Source organism: Onychostoma macrolepis, chromosome 05 (assembly GCF_012432095.1).
Source record: "Onychostoma macrolepis isolate SWU-2019 chromosome 05, ASM1243209v1, whole genome shotgun sequence".
Classification (NCBI taxonomy): domain Eukaryota; kingdom Metazoa; phylum Chordata; class Actinopteri; order Cypriniformes; family Cyprinidae; genus Onychostoma; species Onychostoma macrolepis.
In genome coordinates, this window is record NC_081159.1 from 16,834,964 (window position 1) to 16,853,540 (window position 18,577).

The 18,577-nt window shown below is 37.5% G+C and overlaps 2 protein-coding genes across 2 annotated transcripts; one reads left to right on the forward strand and one right to left on the reverse strand.

Annotated features, from left to right (window-relative positions):
- Positions 1-72: 72 nt before the first annotated feature.
- ptger4b (prostaglandin E receptor 4 (subtype EP4) b) lies at positions 73-4,072 on the reverse strand. The gene is made up of 2 exons (XM_058776473.1): positions 2,962-4,072; positions 73-2,046 (listed from the first exon to the last, which is right to left on the reverse strand). The coding sequence occupies exons 1-2, from the start codon at positions 3,745-3,747 to the stop codon at positions 1,462-1,464; spliced, it is 1,371 nt and encodes a 456-aa protein (XP_058632456.1). The 5' UTR covers positions 3,748-4,072; the 3' UTR covers positions 73-1,461.
- Positions 4,073-14,231: 10,159 nt separating this feature from the next.
- Positions 14,232-16,714, forward strand: LOC131541160 (immunoglobulin superfamily DCC subclass member 3-like). The gene is made up of 3 exons (XM_058776732.1): positions 14,232-15,102; positions 15,188-15,388; positions 15,466-16,714. The coding sequence occupies exons 1-3, from the start codon at positions 15,095-15,097 to the stop codon at positions 15,560-15,562; spliced, it is 306 nt and encodes a 101-aa protein (XP_058632715.1). The 5' UTR covers positions 14,232-15,094; the 3' UTR covers positions 15,563-16,714.
- Positions 16,715-18,577: the final 1,863 nt, after the last annotated feature.

Sequence of the window (18,577 nt, forward strand, 5' to 3'; positions counted from 1 at the left end):
CGAGGGTAAGAGCAAGACAAGATTGTCTTTGTGTTTGAAAATGTGAAAATGAAATGGTGAAAATGTACACAGTAATGTTGAATCATTTATATACAGGCAGCAGATGATGGTGCTAAGTAGTTTAAATCATGCCACATACTGTTTTGATACACATAAGAATTGTGAAATAAAACAAAAATCATATAACTGCTTCAACATGAGTAGAACCATCTCAAACTTGACCTTCTCACAGAGAAGAAATAACTAGAGTCCAAAGATTGTCTAAAAAGACTACAATAAATTAAAGCAAGACAGCGTTCACATTTTAACATCACAAGTATGTACAGATGAACTCGACAGTTCTTCCTCGATGACCACTGACTGACAGTAACAGTTCAAATTTTCTTCAGTGGTTACAAGGATTTAAAAGTGCAATACATCTGACCTTAATAGACATTCAACATCTTAATAGCTTTTACGATTTCATCACCTCACTATACATTCTATCATCTACACATACTTTAAAAGAAACAAAAATTAGCAATAATGTGCTGTGTATCATGTGCTCTTATATTGTTTGATGATTTTTTGGGTACCGCTATATTTTGTGATGGTGTTACTCTCGGTAAACATGGATATGAAATTGCTTGGTTAATTCACAGAATATGGTACATATTATGGAAATTCCAAAGAATGTACACTTAGCTACATCTTATGTAAGTTTGAAATAGCGGACAGTTTATGCACCAATGGAAATTAAAAGTGTTTTGGTCACCTTAACATAAGGAAAAGGACATTTTAAACCACAAGTTCCAGCATGAGAAAAGCTAACAAGGCACTCCGGTTACTTGAACTTGTGACCTAATGGAGATCTCACCAGAATGTCTGCAAAAAGGGAACTTAAAGCAGGGCAGTAGATATTTGCTCACATGGTCATCCATCAAATCAAGATTTGCCCGGGTCAATCAAATCAGTCAATCAGGGCCCAATGGAAATGTATTCATCTAATGCAAAGGCCTTTTCTGCAGAAATGCACAAGAACTTAGAATAAATTAAATACACATTTTTAGAGCTCTGTTTCACTGTTTAGAATATGCAGTCAGCATAAACTGTTGCTCAACAAAACCCATTTCTTTTAAAATGCATTATGAGTTACTATCAGAAAATGAGGCCAGTTTGCCTCTCCATCCTCCTCTGCTCTTTCACTCTTTCCAGAACCCCATCATGCAATTTTTGCATGTTTTGACCCAGATATATAGCAACATTGTTTTTCCTACTTTAGTAAGCACTTTTTTCACTTTCTTACACCAAGTTTAGTCTTTCTCTTAAACTTTTCTCTTTAGTCTCATGAGTTTTGAGGAATTCTTTTTTTAAGTTTTTGCTCTGAGTAGTTCTGATTCACTGAACACTCACATCAAACTCTTGAAATGTATTTCACCTCCTGACACATTGTTCTGAACTATGCATGTTTTTCAGCATGCATCATATGCTTCTTTCTTGCAAGCTCAAAGTCTCATCTGTAAAGGTCACCTGCAGCGGCTGATGCTTGGAACACTGGGCTTCATTTGTGTTGGAGCGCGTGCACGAATGTGATTTCACAAAGTCCGTCCTGTTTTCTTCACTGCTGAGCTCTGCCACCTGAGAGTCCTGCAGAAGGGTTTGCTCGGTTGAAGTCGAACACGTCCTGCTCTGCACAGAGCCACCGCAGCAGCCCATGTCCTGTCCCGCCTCCATGGGATACAGGTACATCTGCGATGTGCTGATCACCTCTGGCAGCTCGGGCAGCACTAGCGACGGCAAATCACGAGACATGACCGATGAGCTGTGGACGCCGTTACCGCAGTGGAACTCCGTAGTGCTCCTCCCGTGTCTCCTCCCACCGATACGGCAGAAGAGGCACTTGATCTTTTCTAAAATCTTCTGCATGACTGTCTTTCTCAGCAGGATGTAGATCCAGGGGTCCAGAATGGGGTTGACAGAGGCAATTCGGATGGCTTTAAGGTCCGGGTTCAGCTTTGCTAGCGTCACTACTGGAGAATGATACAGCTGGTTCACAAACACCTGCACCTAAACAGGAAACAAGAAATTATTTGTTTACTTATCTTTAGTTATCATACATTGATTTCTGACACCAACCATTATCTATTAGATACAGCAGATGAAGGTACGCGCACTAATATCAGATACTCGTTTTCTCCTCAGGCTTTCCACTATGAGTCAACACATAATAAAGCCATCAGCTTTCAGATCCTACATACAGATGCAATCCCATTCAGTGAACACTTTACATACAACATCTCTCATCAGTAGATAACAATCAGCAGAGTTTGTGACCTTGACAAACATTTGGGCTTTTCATCACTTTTCAATCCCAGTGCTGACTGTACAGTATGTAAAACTGTATGAGTGTTTTCAACCTATGAGTGTTTTAGTATGAACTAATTTTTATGGTAAAAAGCTGGCCGTTGTGTTTGTCAGAACCTTTTGAAAAACAGTGGCAAGAAAGACATAAACATATCACAAGCATTATGGGATGCATTTGACTGTATATTTTATCAATACTGTCTAAATGTCATTAATTTACATAAAGATACAGGAAAGGTATCCCATATTTTTAATTTACAAAAAACACAATATTTTCTTGTACGACTATAGCCTATATATTGCCCAGTAAATTCTACTGTAATTCATACTTTTCACTTTAATTTACAATTTTACTGTAGATACAGTTACAATGTATGGTATTGTAAAGTTGGTATGACAGGCTACTATTTCACATAATTTTGTGATTAAAAAACACTCCTCCGTACCGCATTTAAACTACGTTTAAGCGAACTCGTGGACTTTTATTAGCAAACCATCTGGCAAAGCAGCCTGCTTTGCGTTTTGTTTTGTGAGTTTCCCCACATAATTACATTTTTTGCAACTTCCTCTAAATCAAAGTACGCTGTCATTTCCCAGAGGCCACCAAATCCCGCTTACCACTAAAGGAATTGAGCAGATGAGAACGACAATGGACGTGGCTATGAGAACGATGACCATCTGGATCTCCGCGCCGGCCAGACGCGCGAAACTTCGCCTGCGCCTGATCTCCGCGACTCGCGCCTGGTCCGTCCCCAGCGAGGTCCTGCGGACGAAGCGCTTGTGCATCATGATGAGAGCCGCGCACACCAGCACGTTACAGAGGACCGTGGCGAGGATGAGGACGGAGCTGAAGCCCGCGTACATGTAAGAGAAAGTGGCGTTCGTGCTGTCGTTGCTATGCCAGTCAATGAAACACCAGGTTCCTGGTTTCTGTTGCACCACGGATCCCAGTCCCATGCTGGGAAGAGCGCAGAAGAGTGCATTGGACACATAGATCACCGCGAGAGTCAAGCCTGCCACCCGCTGGTCCACGTAGTGGTTGTAGAAATACGCGTGATTGATGGCGAGGTACCTCTCGACGGACATGGCACAGATAATACTGAGACCTGCCAAGGAGAAGAAGAGTAAAATGAAGCCGGAATACTGACACAGCGCGTTCCCGCCGGGCCACTCTCCCTTCACATAGGTGGCAATGGTGACTGGGCTCGCGAGGAGAGTTCCCAAAAGGTCAGTTACGGCAAGTCCACACACCAGGGTGTAAAAAGTGGTCTCTTTTTGCTCTTTTCGCGACTTTCGAAGCACTACGATAGCAATCACGTTACCGACAACACCAAAAATGAACATAATCACCGGGATGGTGGGATCCCAACCTTCCTTGCCACGACTCGTGCTCGTTTCGTTCATCTTCACTGAGTTTTTTTTTTTTTTTTTCACATGCAGGTTGATGTTCAAATTAAATCATGCGCTGAAGACGCATTTCATGAGACCCGTGACTTCCTCAATCGATGTCAAAGATCCCACGATGATGCCTTCCACATTTACGTTTCATGCGCTGTTATGCGTCTCCAAAGTCTCCAAAGCGCGTCTCGGATTAGGATACATATTGACTCGCCGGAGTCGCATGCGGTCTTTCACAAGTCCTAAAGTTCAGTCCTGTGTTTTTGCTCGTGAGAGGTGTGTACTAGTTCACGGTTGCCCTCAGTCTCACTAAACTGACTCACAAGTTTTTCCTTGAGAGCTTTCTGCCAACTCCGCCCCTAGCGCGCACTCTTTCACCCTCCTGTCACTGCAAGTTGACACACACACGTCTCTGCATAAAATATCTACGAGGTTAATATTTATCTTGCTCTTTCTTCTTTTCGCCAAAATTATGCCTGAGTCTTTTAAGGCAAAGATAGTTTTTGTGTCCCTCCTGAACAGTGATGGGGAATAACGGCGTTATTTTTTTCAGTAACGAGTAATCAAACGAATTACTGCTTCCCCCGTTACAACGCCGTTACCGTTACTGACAATAAAATGTGGCGTTACTATTATATTATTGTAATTGAATTTTTCAGTTCATCTGAATGGATGCGCAGTGTAGCTGTATTTGGCGTACCATAAACTCTAGTGTGAAGGCGCACACCTCGCCGTCGCTTTCTCTCACATACACGCACGCAAAGAAAGATACAGAGCAAGAGTCTTTCATAACATGCAGAATTGACGCACTACATGTAAACGATATTCTTTGTTGTATTTTCCTGTCAAAATAACGGAGTTCCTTTTGGAATTCTTCAGCTTTTAAGAACTGCCGGGTTCTCTGTTAGTGGGCGGAACTAATGCGCAAACTACAATCTCATTGGCTGGCGCTCACCTATTATCATCCCTGTTTTGATTTCAGCAAATCAATTCGAGCGAATGCAGACAACGTGATTAATATTCATGAACCCAGCAGCTCATTAATCCTTAGTGCGTTTTATATTGATGACAAATATGCATTCATACTTGGTTATTCTAATTACTAAAGTTCTATCATCATATAATATTGAATTATCATAATATTATATTATAATGCTTGACTGACTGACAGTAGATAAATAGTGTAGATTAATGTACAATGTTTTATAATAATAATTTATTCTTTTTAGTGTCCATTTCATTAATTTAACATATTTAATATTGGGGGCATCCAAAGTTAAGTTTTTTTTTTAAAGTAACGCAATAGTTACTTTCCCTGGTAATTAGTTACTTTTATAATGATGTAACTCAGTTACTAACTAAGTTACTATTTGTGAGAAGTAACTAGTAACTATAACTAATTACTTTTTTAAAGTAACGTGCCCAACACTGCTCCTGAATGTGTCGTACTTTTTATTGAACAAAATTGCAATTAAAGCTAGATTTTTTTTATCCTCGCTCTCTCTTTCTCTCTTCGTTTGTCTGGTAAAATGGTGCTGCCTTCAAGAGTACAACTTAAGCCTGGTTTATACTTGACGCCTCCGTCCGCAAGTTCGCTTGGGTGCGCGCGCCAAATATGACGTCATCGCGGTGTTAGCGGAAGTTCGCTTTGGGTGAGCGCGACCTCATTTCGCGTGGCGGTGTGCACGACATTTTTTGTGACTTGAGCGAACAGTTCGCGCGGCGCCGCTGTCAACATGAACAGCTTATATTTTCTTTGTAATTTTTATAATAGTTTTAAAATAATTATTCACATATGCCTGTAGCACTGTAACTATAGCAAAGTATTCTATGCACCACATAGCCTAACTTGACAGAAAGGAAGTGCTACCACCACAATGAAGAGCACATTTTGCTAAGAGTCTAAAAAGGACGTGTTTTGATCAAAAAAAAAAAAATGTTGTAACAGCAATGAAAATCATACTTTATTTAAAAATATAAATGATTTTGTAAGCATTATCATATTTTCATTCCTCAGCATGATTTAGTCCACTGAAATTTTCTGATGACAGTAGCTCCAAAGCCCCAGCACTCCATCCACCTCATATGACCATAATCCATTCTTCAGGAAGAAATAAAGCACATGGTAAGTGCACAAAACAATATGCTTCTGTTATTAAATTCTCAAGATTTACATGCTGGCTTCATGCTGAGTTCTGGCCCGGGGGGTTAAGTAGTGCTATATAATTTATGCATGACATGTTCATAACGGGTGGGAGCTGAAAGAAATATAGTGCTATCCATTTTATCTGGTGCTTAAACCTTTAATCATTGACGATGAGATTTACACACTTGTTATATTAGTTATATTAACAAATCAAGTGTGATTGGAAGGAGTTAGTAAATTACATTTAGATCTCCTTTTCACCCATTAAAATTTTTTTTTTTTAATGATATCGATTAGATATATTTGTCAGTATTAGGTTCTTTCAGCACTTTCTCACACTTCTGTTTTTGCCTATAACCCGGACAGTTCGGCAAGGTTTTCTGAAGGCAATGACTCACAGCCTTTGAAATGTCATTAAACTAGTTGTTTCTGGATTGTTTGTTTCCGTCTTGTGGTGTACCTTGTGCTTTCTGACGTCTGATGTCTGCTCAAGCTACGCCAAACACAGTGTTATTCAAAGCCATGCATGCACCAGCTACACATAATGCATGCATGTATGAGATCTGAAAACAGTGTGGTTTTCTGTGAGGTTTGTATTTGTGGAAAAAAATGCATTTCTGATGTTACTGCTATGTCGCTATAAAGGAAGTGTTAGGTACACACAGCAAAGTTCACAGGAATGTCACATACCAGTTAACTTGCAGAAATGTACAAGAAATTAGTGACTACAAACCCAGATCAAAAAATCTTAATCTAAATGGTTAAAGATTACACATTTAGTCGGAAAATAGAGCAGAAATTGACACAGAGTAACACTTAGAACACGGGTAATGTTCTAAGAGCATCTCTTTTCAGTTCTGATAGTGATTTACAATGCAAGTATACTTTTTAAAAACTGCACTTGCAATATTAACATATAACACTGCTTTAAGATCTGAAGTTGCAATTACAAGAAATAAAGTTGCAATGTAACAGCATTTAAATTGCTATCATGGGAAATTAAGAAATTAATGCAAGATAAATTTACAATTATGGGAAATTAAGTCACAACTGAGATATAAATTCACATTTATGAGAAATAAATGACAAGAAATAGTCATAATTGTGAGATATGTAGTCACATTTGTGGGATAAAGTCTAATTTTAGAGAAATAAACTTGCAGTTGTCAGAAAAAAAGTCACATTTGTGAGATATAAAGATGCAATACCTAGAAATTAAGTTTTCTAGGACCCATTTGTAAAATTTAAACACACAACCATGAGAAAACAGGTTGCAAGTACCCCCTTTTTTAAAACTCATAGGTTGAAATGGATTTCCTTAGATACCAATGGCAAAACAGGTCAAGTGGGGATGACATCAAATGGTCCACAAGCATCACTCCTATAGAATGTCTGTGCAGGTATTGAATCCAACACTCGCAGTGCAGCAGTATTTGAAAAACATTAATTCTGTATTTAATTATTGTCTCAGACGATCGATGACCTTCCATCACACATCATGTATTTAACTTTCTGAGCATAAATTCCCGCTCAGTCCACTGGTACGACTGATGTTTAATCTGCAGTTAATGAAACATAAAACCTCCTAAACGACAGCTTTTTGTTGATTGAGCTGTCTGTGTTTGGAAGGGTGGTGCAGCTGACTAAGTGGCTGTGTTACATTTTCAATGCTTCTGTGACCAAAGTCAATAAGCAGTAATTAAAAGTCATTCAATGAAAGCGTATTTACTTTATTCTAGGGAAGCTCCGCTTAGAACGTATTTTATTACCTTCCCAGAGAATGAGCAGACATGAGTCAGTGTCTAAAATATATATTAAAGTTATCTCCAGTTTGATGTCCTCTATTAGCAAATTTTGAATATTTTCTTAGTGATGATGGTCTGTTTTTTTTTTTTTTCTACCTAGTCTCATGGCATGATGTAGTTTGTCTAAACAGTTCTTAAACAGCTATCCCATCAGCACTCAATTAGGATTTCCACAAAAACGTTTAGTGGTCATCTTGGCTCCCCGGTCCTCAACTTAAAATTCATGTATGTCATCATGTTTGACTTAATGACCTTGTCACATTAACAGTCATTAAAGGATTTCCTTCATTTGCGCTCAGTACTTCAAAAAGTCTTCATTTAAGGGTTATATAAGCACCATGCTGGGGTTTCTCATTTCTGCTCTCACTACTGCACATTTTGCAAGTCTCTTGGAGAAGAGCTCCTAAACTGGGCGTGTCAGATTGTTGAGACATCTAAAATGAGATAGTGTTGGATCTCCCCCTACTTGGAAACTACAGAAAAATAAAGGGTTCACTGTAGGAGTGACCTTTGACAGAGAAAAAATCTCTTTCTGCGAGCATTAGTTGAACATGTTTCATGATATTTATAGATCATGGTACACATACTTGAGCTCAGTCTTTGTGGTAATATAATCCACTTTTTTTTTAACGTAGGAGTAGTAAATTTGTAAATGTGCGAGGTGTCATTCACGTGTGTCAAAAACAGTCTGTTATGCCGCTTGATATTGTAAACTGATATTTGGTATCATATAATTTTATTAATTCATTATTGTAATCATAAACACACTGGTTTGTAGCACAAATATCACAAATATAAATAATTAACTTTTTTACAGTAGTATTATATAGTACACAAATTAAATATAGTACAAAATTGTGAATGTTTCCATGTGAAATTGCAACATGTTTGTTGATTTTTGACAAAAGGGTGGGGTGTGTAAATAAATTCAGAAGAAATAAACAATTTTGTCAGAGAACTAAAGAGGAAGGAAGCAACTGGGGAAACGGGCAAGTGTTGATGTGTGTGTGTGTGTACTGGTATATATGGTTTATGAGGACACAAATGTGTATAATGACATGGGTACTACAATGTAAACATGGTTTATGAGGACACTTCCTGTGTCCCCGTAAAACAAAAGGCTTAAAAAACATACAAAACGGTGTTTTATGAAATTCAAAAATTGCCAGTAGTTTCCTGTAAGGGGTAGGGTTAGGTGTAGGGTTGGTGTAGGGCAATAGAAAATACAGTTTGTACAGTATAAAAAACATTACACCTATGGAGAGTCCCCGTAAACCACAAATGCAAGTATGTGTGTGTGTGTGTTGTGGATTTCAGTCTCTTTATGAATGTTGGAACAGCTTTGTTTAGTGAAATTTTAGAGCACTGTTTTTATGCTGCTTGCCTGGATTGTGCATGTTTATATGCATGTTTATGGCTTTATTGAAATTTTGGTTCATTACAATAAATGCCAATTAAATATAAGTATTTGAAAATGTACTGTAAATCATCTTGCGTAACTATGATGCAACTAAAAAAAAAAAAAAAAAAAAACAGAATGGCCTTAGATGCAAAGATAAAATGTAAAAGCACTATGAGCTACATCGCTGGAACAGTTTAGATCACGTCCTGTTTTGCTCTCAACCTGTTTGAGACCTGATGTGACCACTTCCTCCACTACTTACAGTCTACATTCATGTATTTGAAAAAGTGATCTTGGTAAACATTGCTTTAAAAATGCAATACAGGGAAAATGTAAAAAAGGAACTGAGAAACCGTTAACTGACAAACACACCCACACACATGCAAACATTAAGAGAGAAAGTGTTCTGTGTCTGATCCTTTGAAAACTAGAATGCACAGGTAGAAGAATAACACCTTTGCTCCAGTCAACTGGAGACTGAGGAGTGGAATGTGTTGTAAATTGGTGCATCTCAGTACATATCTGTGTGTAAGCAAATTAATTTTGATTATTCCTCTGGACACCCCCCTCCCTATCCCTCTTAAGAAGAAAAACCACAGTTCTACATCATGTTGCATTAACTGGAATCACCTCCTTAGAGGAGATGAGACATGATCTTTCTCAAAATGTGTCACAGATTACATTGTCATAACTTGAGTGTTCTGTTTGTTTTTAATGTATTTGAAGGGGTCATATCATAATTGCTTATAATTTTTGTAACTTATAATTATTTGGACTAGATTTTAAAAGATACGTAAATTGCATAGTATTTCTTCAGTGTGGATTCGCTTTATAAAAACAAACAAATAAATAACAGAAGTGAAGAGAACAAGGCTATTTCTCAACTCTTGACACCAGTGTTATCACTGAAGTGATATTTACGAAGCATGACCACCCCAGCATTCATGAAAGAGTCAGCCACATTTTGAGAAGAAGCCAAGACAAATGGCTGTTCACCCTGGGGTGCATTTCTACTAAATAACTGCTCAGATAAAACATCCGATTACTGGAATTGTCGTCCTAGTTTGGAAAACATTACATTACAGTGTCGTGGGATATAGAGCCGGTGTGTATGACTTAACTGACTGTTTAAAATCCAAGTATGGTATTTAAAAGAGAGGAAATGAACAGAGTTATGATTTGGCACTAGAGACACAAGAGCCAGAATACATATCTCATAAATCATCTGATGTAGTTTGCATGAGCATTGAAATGAGCTTTATCTAATAGCAGTCACCCTTATTTAATTCAACTGGCCTAAAATGTCTGGCGTTTGGTTTTGTTTTCCTATCCATGTGCTCTCTAGAGTCCTCATGCATTATACACTGAACAAAATTATAAATGCAACACTTTTGTTTTTGCCCCCATTTTTCATGAGCTGAACTCAAAGATCTAAGACTTTTTCTATGTACACAAAAGGCCTATTTCTCTCAAATATTGTTCACAAATCTGTATAAATGTGTGTTAGTGAGCACTTCTCCTCCTTTGCCAAGATACTCCATCCACCTCACAGGTGTGGCATATCAAGATGCTGATTAGACAGCATGATTATTGCACAGGTGTGCCTTAGGCTGGCCACAATAAAAGGCCACTCTAAAATGTGCAGTTTTAACACACAGCACAATGCCACAGATGTCGCAAGTTTTGAGGGAGTGTGCATTTGGAGTGCTGACTGCAGGAATGTCCACCAGAGCTGTTGCCCGTGAATTGAATGTTCATTTCTCTACCATAAGCCGTCTCCAAAGGCGTTTCAGAGAATTTGGCAGTACATCCAACCGGCCTCACAACCGCAGACCACGTGTAACCACACCAGCCCAGGACCTCCACATCCAGCATCTTCACCTCCAAGATCGTCTGAGACCAGCCACCCGGACAGCTGCTGCAACAATCGGTTTGCATAACCAAAGAATTTCTGCACAAACTGTCAGAAACCGTCTCAGGGAAGCTCATCTGCATGCTCGTCGTCCTCATCGGGGTCTCGACCTGACTGCAGTTCGGCATCGTAACCGACATGAGTGGGCAAATGCTCACATTCGATGGCGTCTGGCACTTTGGAGAGGTGTTCTCTTCACGGATGAATCCTGGTTTTCACTGTACAGGGCAGATGGCAGACAACATGTATGGCGTTTTGTGGGTGAGCGGTTTGCTGATGTCAACGTTGTGGATCGAGTGGCCCATGGTGGCGGTGGGGTTATGGTATGGGCAGGCCTATGTTATGGACAACGAACACAGGTGCATTTTATTGATGGCATTTTGAATGCACAGAGATACAGTTACGAGATCCTGAGGCCCATTGTTGTGCCATTCATCCACGACCATCACCTCATGTTGCAGCATGATAATGCACGGCCCCATGTTGCAAGCATCTGTACACAATTCCTGGAAGCTGAAAACATCAGTTCTTGCATGGCCAGCATACTCACCGGACATGTCACCCATTGAGCATGTTTGGGATGCTCTGGATCGGCGTATACGACAGTGTGTTCCAGTTCCTGCCAATATCCAGCAACTTCGCACAGCCATTGAAGAGGACTGGACCAACATTCCACAGGCCACAATCAACAACCTGATTTGTGAGATGTGTTGCACTTCGTGAGGCAAATGGTGGTCACACCAGATACTGACTGGTTTCCTGTCTCGAGGTCCTTTGCCGATCCTGCTCCCCTCTCTCCTTCCAGTAATTTCCTGTTCTCTCTCTACTGTCCTATATAAATGAAAAGGCATAAAAATAACTTTAAAAAAAGAAATGCAAAAACGGCATAAACAATTGTGGCTTATTTGTTTCTTTCATTAAATATGTGCTGTGGGCAGAATGTGTGCCATCATGTGGGTGCATCACATCAAGTTTGTGTTTTTAGAAAGTTATTCTTTATTGTGACAGATTTAGTTGTGTTGTTCCCTTTGGCAGGTTGATTTTGCTGCTGTGGTGAGACCTGCCAGAAGCCCTCTTTGTTCTTCCTCTATGAAACTGGGGGTAAGTGTTTACAGGGCAAGCCTCAATCTGTCATCAGTCTCTCATCATTCCATCGTCCAAATGAAACCACACAAAAAAATCCCATGACTGTCTCTGTCTGAGAGAGAGAGAGAGTGAGAGGGAGAAAGAGAGAGAGAGCTGAGCATAATTTGGCTTGTAGCAGAACAGAGTCAGCTAAAGTGGTGAACAGTTTATAATTAAGGACGATGAAACACTTATCTACTCAACAGTCTGCTGAAAGAATTTCAGTTGCACATTATAAACCTGGGCCAAAATGAACACATGCCAAGTGCTAAATATGAGTGAAAATGGTTTAGGTGAGTAAAGAAATGAGTGGCAATCTTTTACTTCACTAAATTCTAAAGCATAATATTTAATTGTACTTTAGAGCCTATACACACACACACACACACACACAGAGAGAGAGAGATAGATGATAGATAGATAGATAGATAGACAGATAGATAGATATAGACATATAAATTGTGCTGTCAAATGATTAATCACGATTAATCGCATCCAAAATAAAAAGTTTTTCTTTACATAATATATGTATGTGTACTGTGTATACTTATTATATATATGTAAATACACACACATGCATGTGTATATTTCAGAAAATATATAATAAATATATTTATTTATAATATAAATTATATGAATATAAATATAGATATGTAAATACATGTAAATATTTTCAAAATATATACTGTATATGTGTGTATTTAAATACATAATAAATATACACAGAACACACACATATATTATGCAAACAAAAACTTTTATTTGGGATGTGATTAATCGTTTGAAAGCACTAATATAAATACATGTAAATATTTTCAAAATATATATTGTATACCTGTGTCTTTATATACACATAATAAATATACACAGTAAACACATATATTGTATTAAAAAAAACTTTTATTTTGGATTAATCGTGATTAGATAGATAGATATTGTTATATGTTATTTTCATAATTCACTCACCATTGTCTTTCTGGGTAACACTTTAGAATACTGTTCCGTCGTTAATTAATAACTACACAGGAACAAATGGCTAATGCACTATTAACATTGTAGTAACCACTATTAGCTAACAAGAAGCCCTGATTAACGATTTATTAAGTAATAGCGCTAAGTTGAAACTGGTAGTTCACTATTAGCTAACCAATAACTACAATTTTTTTCATATCTTGAGAACTACTTTATACAGGTTCATAATTAATGTGAATTATGCATAACGAATAATTAATTCTAAAATGAAGATCATGGTAACTCACTAATAATGACTCAAGTATTACCAAATCCTTCTAAATGAACTACTTTAATACTTGGATCAGTATTCTAAAGTGAAAACCATCATAACTTCCTAATACTGACTGATGTCATTGTGAGCTTTTGAGATATATGTAAGGTTTTTTTATAGTAATGACTCAAGTGTTACTACATCCTTCTGAAGAAACTACTAATTATTTGGATCAGTATTCTAAAGTGAAGATCACGGTAACCCACTAGTAATGATTTAAGTGTTACCAAATATAGCAAAATGAATTAGTAACCAGGACCTTACAAAAACCTCAAAAGTTTACAATGACTTCAGTAATTACTAGGGAGTTATCACGATCTTCACTTTAGAATAATGATCCAAAAAAGGGGAATTCCTTTAGAAGGATGTAGTAACACCTGAATAATTACTATTCAGTACTTTACAAAAACCTCAAAAGCTTACAATGATTTCAGTCATTACTATGGAGTTATCACGATCTTCACTTTAGAATACTGATCCAAATAATTAGTAATTCCTTCTGATGAATTTGGTAATACTTGAGTCATTACTAGTGGGTTACCATGACCTTTACTTTAGAATTAATTATACATTATGTATTATTCATATTAATTATCAACCTGTATACAGTAGTTCTTAGTAGTTCTTGGGGAGGTATGAAAAAAATAATAGTTACTGATTAGCTAATAGTGAACTACCACATTTGACTAAGCACTATTACTTACTAATTCATTAATCAGAGTTGCTTGTTAGTTATTAGAGTGCTAATATTGCATTACTCATGTGTTCTTATGTAGTTATTCATTAATGATGAAACAGTATTCTAAAGTGTTACCTCTTTCTGGATTATAAATATCAAGTCAACAGATTTCACTAGGCCTCTTGATTTATCTGAGCCAGCTGGATAGAACGGTACATGAAGTCAACTGATAAAAGAAAATTGGTAGTAATTGTTTGTCTCTCACATTTAGATTAGTACATTTGCAGTGAGACACATTGTACTGGGACATTTTCTGTTGCTAATGAAAACAACAGCCTGGCTTGTAGTTAAAAGTGTGTTTAGACTCACAGCCAAATTGGCCATACTGTGATCAAGACAGGTTTGAGCACAACATACTCACAGTTGTCTTTGTGTTCGAGGGAGTGTTCATGTGTGCACACTACACTTGTCATCTGTCTCATATTGTGTGCTGCTCAGTGTGCATATGTTCAAATACATCTGTGAGTATCTTTTCTTATCAGTGTTCCACCTCTCTTTTGGTGCAGCTTATCGCTTCATGCTTCCCATGCTATTTGGTAGAGGGAGGAAGTCACGAGGGAACTGTTTCAGAGCTAAAGGATGCTGGGACTGTGGTATTCATCCCACACTTGACTCATTGACCTGCATTACAGACTGCTCGGGTCACGAAATCCAAATCAAAGATACCAAATGAGAGCAATTCCTAGGGAGGGAGAAAGGGAATGTATGTGTGTGTGTGTGTGTGTGTGTGTGTGTGGGCATGAGAGAGATTATTCTCACTGTTCTTAGCACAGAGTCTACCAATTCTAGCAAATGCACTTTATTCTCTGAACCTGATGCTACCAAGCCTTTGCAGCTCTTTTTGTTTGTTATTGCTCACTCAGACCAGATTTACAGAACGTCCCATAGGGATGACTTGGGGATTTCCATCAACAGTGCATGTTTGAGTAAAAAGTGCTTATGAAGAGGTAAAAAATGAAGGAATATTTTTCTTCCCACCATGGCGGAATAAAGTTCAACATCTCAAAGCATTTATACTGATTTTCTTTAAAGAAATTATTCAAGACTGCACAGAGGCAAAGTTAACTGTCACAAGAAAGCGATTATGGCTCTTCCTAAATTCCACACTCATCCAGAGTCCATGTCAGTAGATGAGGGAGGTGTTGCACGTTTCCAATGTCAGGTCAATGGTATTCCTGAGGCCAACATTACTTGGGAGAATGACAGTGTTGTGCTTAGAGCATCTGATGACAGGTAACACACAGTTCTTACTGTCTTTCTTTATATTCTTCCTCACAGGATTGCTCATTCATGTTACTCTTTCTCCACAGGTACACACTTCTCCCAATGCTTATTCTACAGATTACAGGAGCTAAGAAATCAGAAAGTGAACAGAACTGTTTAAGAATTTATCACTCCATGGATTGATGATCTCTTTAGATACTTTTACCTCTACTAAGAGCTTAAAGGAATAGTTCACCCAAAAATGAAAATTTTGTCATCATTTACTCACCCTCACGTCATTCCAAGTTTCTTTCTTATGTTGAACACAAAAGAAGATATTTTGAAGAACTTTAAAGGACCAAACAGTTGTTGGTCCCCACTGACTTCCATATAGGGAAATAAATACTATGGAAGTCAATGGGGACCATCAATTTTTTGATCACCAGCATTCTTCAAAACATCTTTTATGTTCAACATAAGAAAGAAACTCTCACAGGTCTGGAACGACATGAGGGTGAGGAAATTATGACAACAAGCCAGGCCTCTAATCATTTTGAATAACAATAATTTACTTTGGAGCAAATACATATTCTTACTGATGTTTTTCTCAAAATAATTTTTAAAAGTTGGAGAACTGAAGTGCCCCTCAACTTTTTATAATATTTTTAACTCCAATCCTCTTTAAAACCATTCACTCACACAGGGCTTCTATACATTGATAATATGGAGAACAACAACAGTTGCTAGTATCAGCAACTTTTGTTAAAGGTGTGGCTTAGTTCTTTGACTGAATCCAATAATTAATAAATATGACAAAAAAAATGAATGTTTTCGAGACACCATTAATGATTGTTTACTTCATTCCAGTTCAGTAATTGCTCATGACAAATTTAAAATCAAACTCTTTGAAAACCTGATGAAAGGCAACACTTTTTGGCAGGTTGTTGAATGGCACTTCATGCTTTTTGAGCATCTGACATTTAAAAAGAGCTCTCAATACAGTACATTTTCCTCCGTGGTGATACATCCAGTTGCACAAAAGCTGACAGGTCTCTGCAATTACGATTTAACAAGAGGCTGAAGTTCCCATAACTATACTGTATTTGCACATGCTCTCTGGCGTCTTTATGAAAATGATAAGGATCTGATGCAGGTGTTGTCAATGATTGCAGTTCACTTTGTTTAGCTGGGTCGTCTGATTTAAATTCAGACTGAGGGCTTTTATCAATTCAGAAGACCATGACTGTATTGAAATCCAATGCGTGTTGTAGCTGGAAGATGAAGATAGCAAAATACACCTCCACATGTATGTAATATTTATTACAATTTAAAAAAAATAAAAAGAAGCAAATTACAGTTTCATGGATGTTAAGAAATATTTATTGGTGGTAAATTTTCTCAGTTATAAATAAATAATTCTATAGAGGTAGGGATAGACCAGAAGGTGGGATATCCCCTCCATCCCCCCTATGCAAATCACACCCTGTATACATCTATATATTGTGGTCCAGGGTCACATATATCTGATGGTTAGAAGGGCTCATAGGTCATCCATAAAAATCCTCTATACGTCAATATATTGCGACCCCAGATCTAAAAATGAGGCAGAGAACCAATCTGCAGTCTTAGGCACTTAATACAGTACATCGTGACAAGAATACACAGTACAAAACTACTCACTATGGCAGCCATTGTTACAGTATGTCATAAGCAGGACAGCTATGATGTTTTACAACAATAAACAATGACTGACGACACAATAGCTCATTTTGACAGGCGAGCAGGACACATTTATTTCAGACATCCATAAAATTGCATACTACAGAGCATCTGTGTGGGTGGCTGAAGGAAAATATTCGGTAACACTTTAGAATAATGGGTCATTTGTTAACATTAGTTAATGTATTAACTAACATGAACTAAGAGTGAACAATACTTCTACAGCATTTATTAATCTTAGTTAATGCTATTTTCAGCATTTACTAATGCATTATTAAAATCACAAGTTGTGTTTGTTAACATTAGTTAATGCACTGTGAACTAACATGAACTAACAATGAATGATTGTATTTTTATTAACTAACGTTAACAAAGAGGAATAAATACTGTAATAAATGCATTGTTCATTGTTTGTTCATGTTAGTTAATACATTAACTAATGTTAACAAATGACCCATTATTCTAAAGTGTTACCAAATATTCTATAGGAAGAATTTATAGTTTGACCTCTTGAACCAAAACCATGCGGTTTCTAACACTGTTACACAGGTCTGTTTGGATGTGTGTTATGCAAGAGCTCAGAAAGTGTGTATGTTTTTCTGTTTGTACAGATTGCAGACAGCAGAATAAAAAGGAATTGCTGTGAAATTTCAGTGTACAAATAGACACTTTAACATGCATGAAATTAATTTTGGTTTCTAGCAATGTTCAATATATTAGTTGGCAAGATGGAGGAGAAAGGAATAGTATGTAAACATGCAAAATGTAATCAGCTGGAAAAATGAGGGGAAACACCTGCACGCACTTCCTAGTAATAAATGAACAGAATATGTTCCATAATAACTTTAAAGCCATAAGCATACATTTCAACAGTAATTTATGTGCTGGATATAAAACAGGACCATATCTGATATTGTGAGACGTGCAATGTATTATGGAATTTAATGCAATGGCCGGTGTAGTATAAATATGAGGAACGGTATGTGCTTCTGTGACACTTTACAGATAAGGAACCTTATTTGAGAGTGATAACACAAAACAGATGGCACACTGAACTCCCTCATACTGTTAGTGCATATGTGTGTGTGTGTGTGTGTGAAAATTCAATGATAAAGGTGTGTTGGTAGCTGAGAGATAAATCCTAAGTCACCTTTCAGGCATTTCCCAGGAGTACCTCTGTCTCTGTCATTAATTGTCCGTTCATTGCTATTCTCTCCTTCCTTCTGTGTTGATTTGCTTATTTTCCCCTATGCATTTGTCTATTAATACAGCCCTGTGTGATTATACTGTGTTTGTGCATATGTGTGTGAGGGAGAAAAACAAAGAGGGAGGGTGCAAATAGTAACTTACTGTAAAAAATGTTTTTAAATAAATGAATAAATCTTTTGTTTTTGCATAATTTTAGCAACTTGGTAAGATCCCAGGATTTCATAGTTTGTGCTTCGCAGAGAGAACACTCATAAAAGAAATTATGGCTTAAATTATGCCTGTCATCTCTGA

Bases quoted from the DNA above. Each gene is read 5' to 3' on its own strand.
- ptger4b (XM_058776473.1), bottom strand. From the start codon at position 3,747: ATGAACGAAACGAGCACGAGTCGTGGCAAGGAAGGTTGGGATCCCACC. The intron at 2,047-2,961 runs GTAAGCGGGATT...TTTCCTGTTTAG, and splicing joins TCTGCTCAATTCCTTTAGTG to GTGCAGGTGTTTGTGAACCA.
- LOC131541160 (XM_058776732.1), top strand. The intron at 15,389-15,465 runs GTAACACACAGT...CTTTCTCCACAG, and splicing joins CTTAGAGCATCTGATGACAG to GTACACACTTCTCCCAATGC.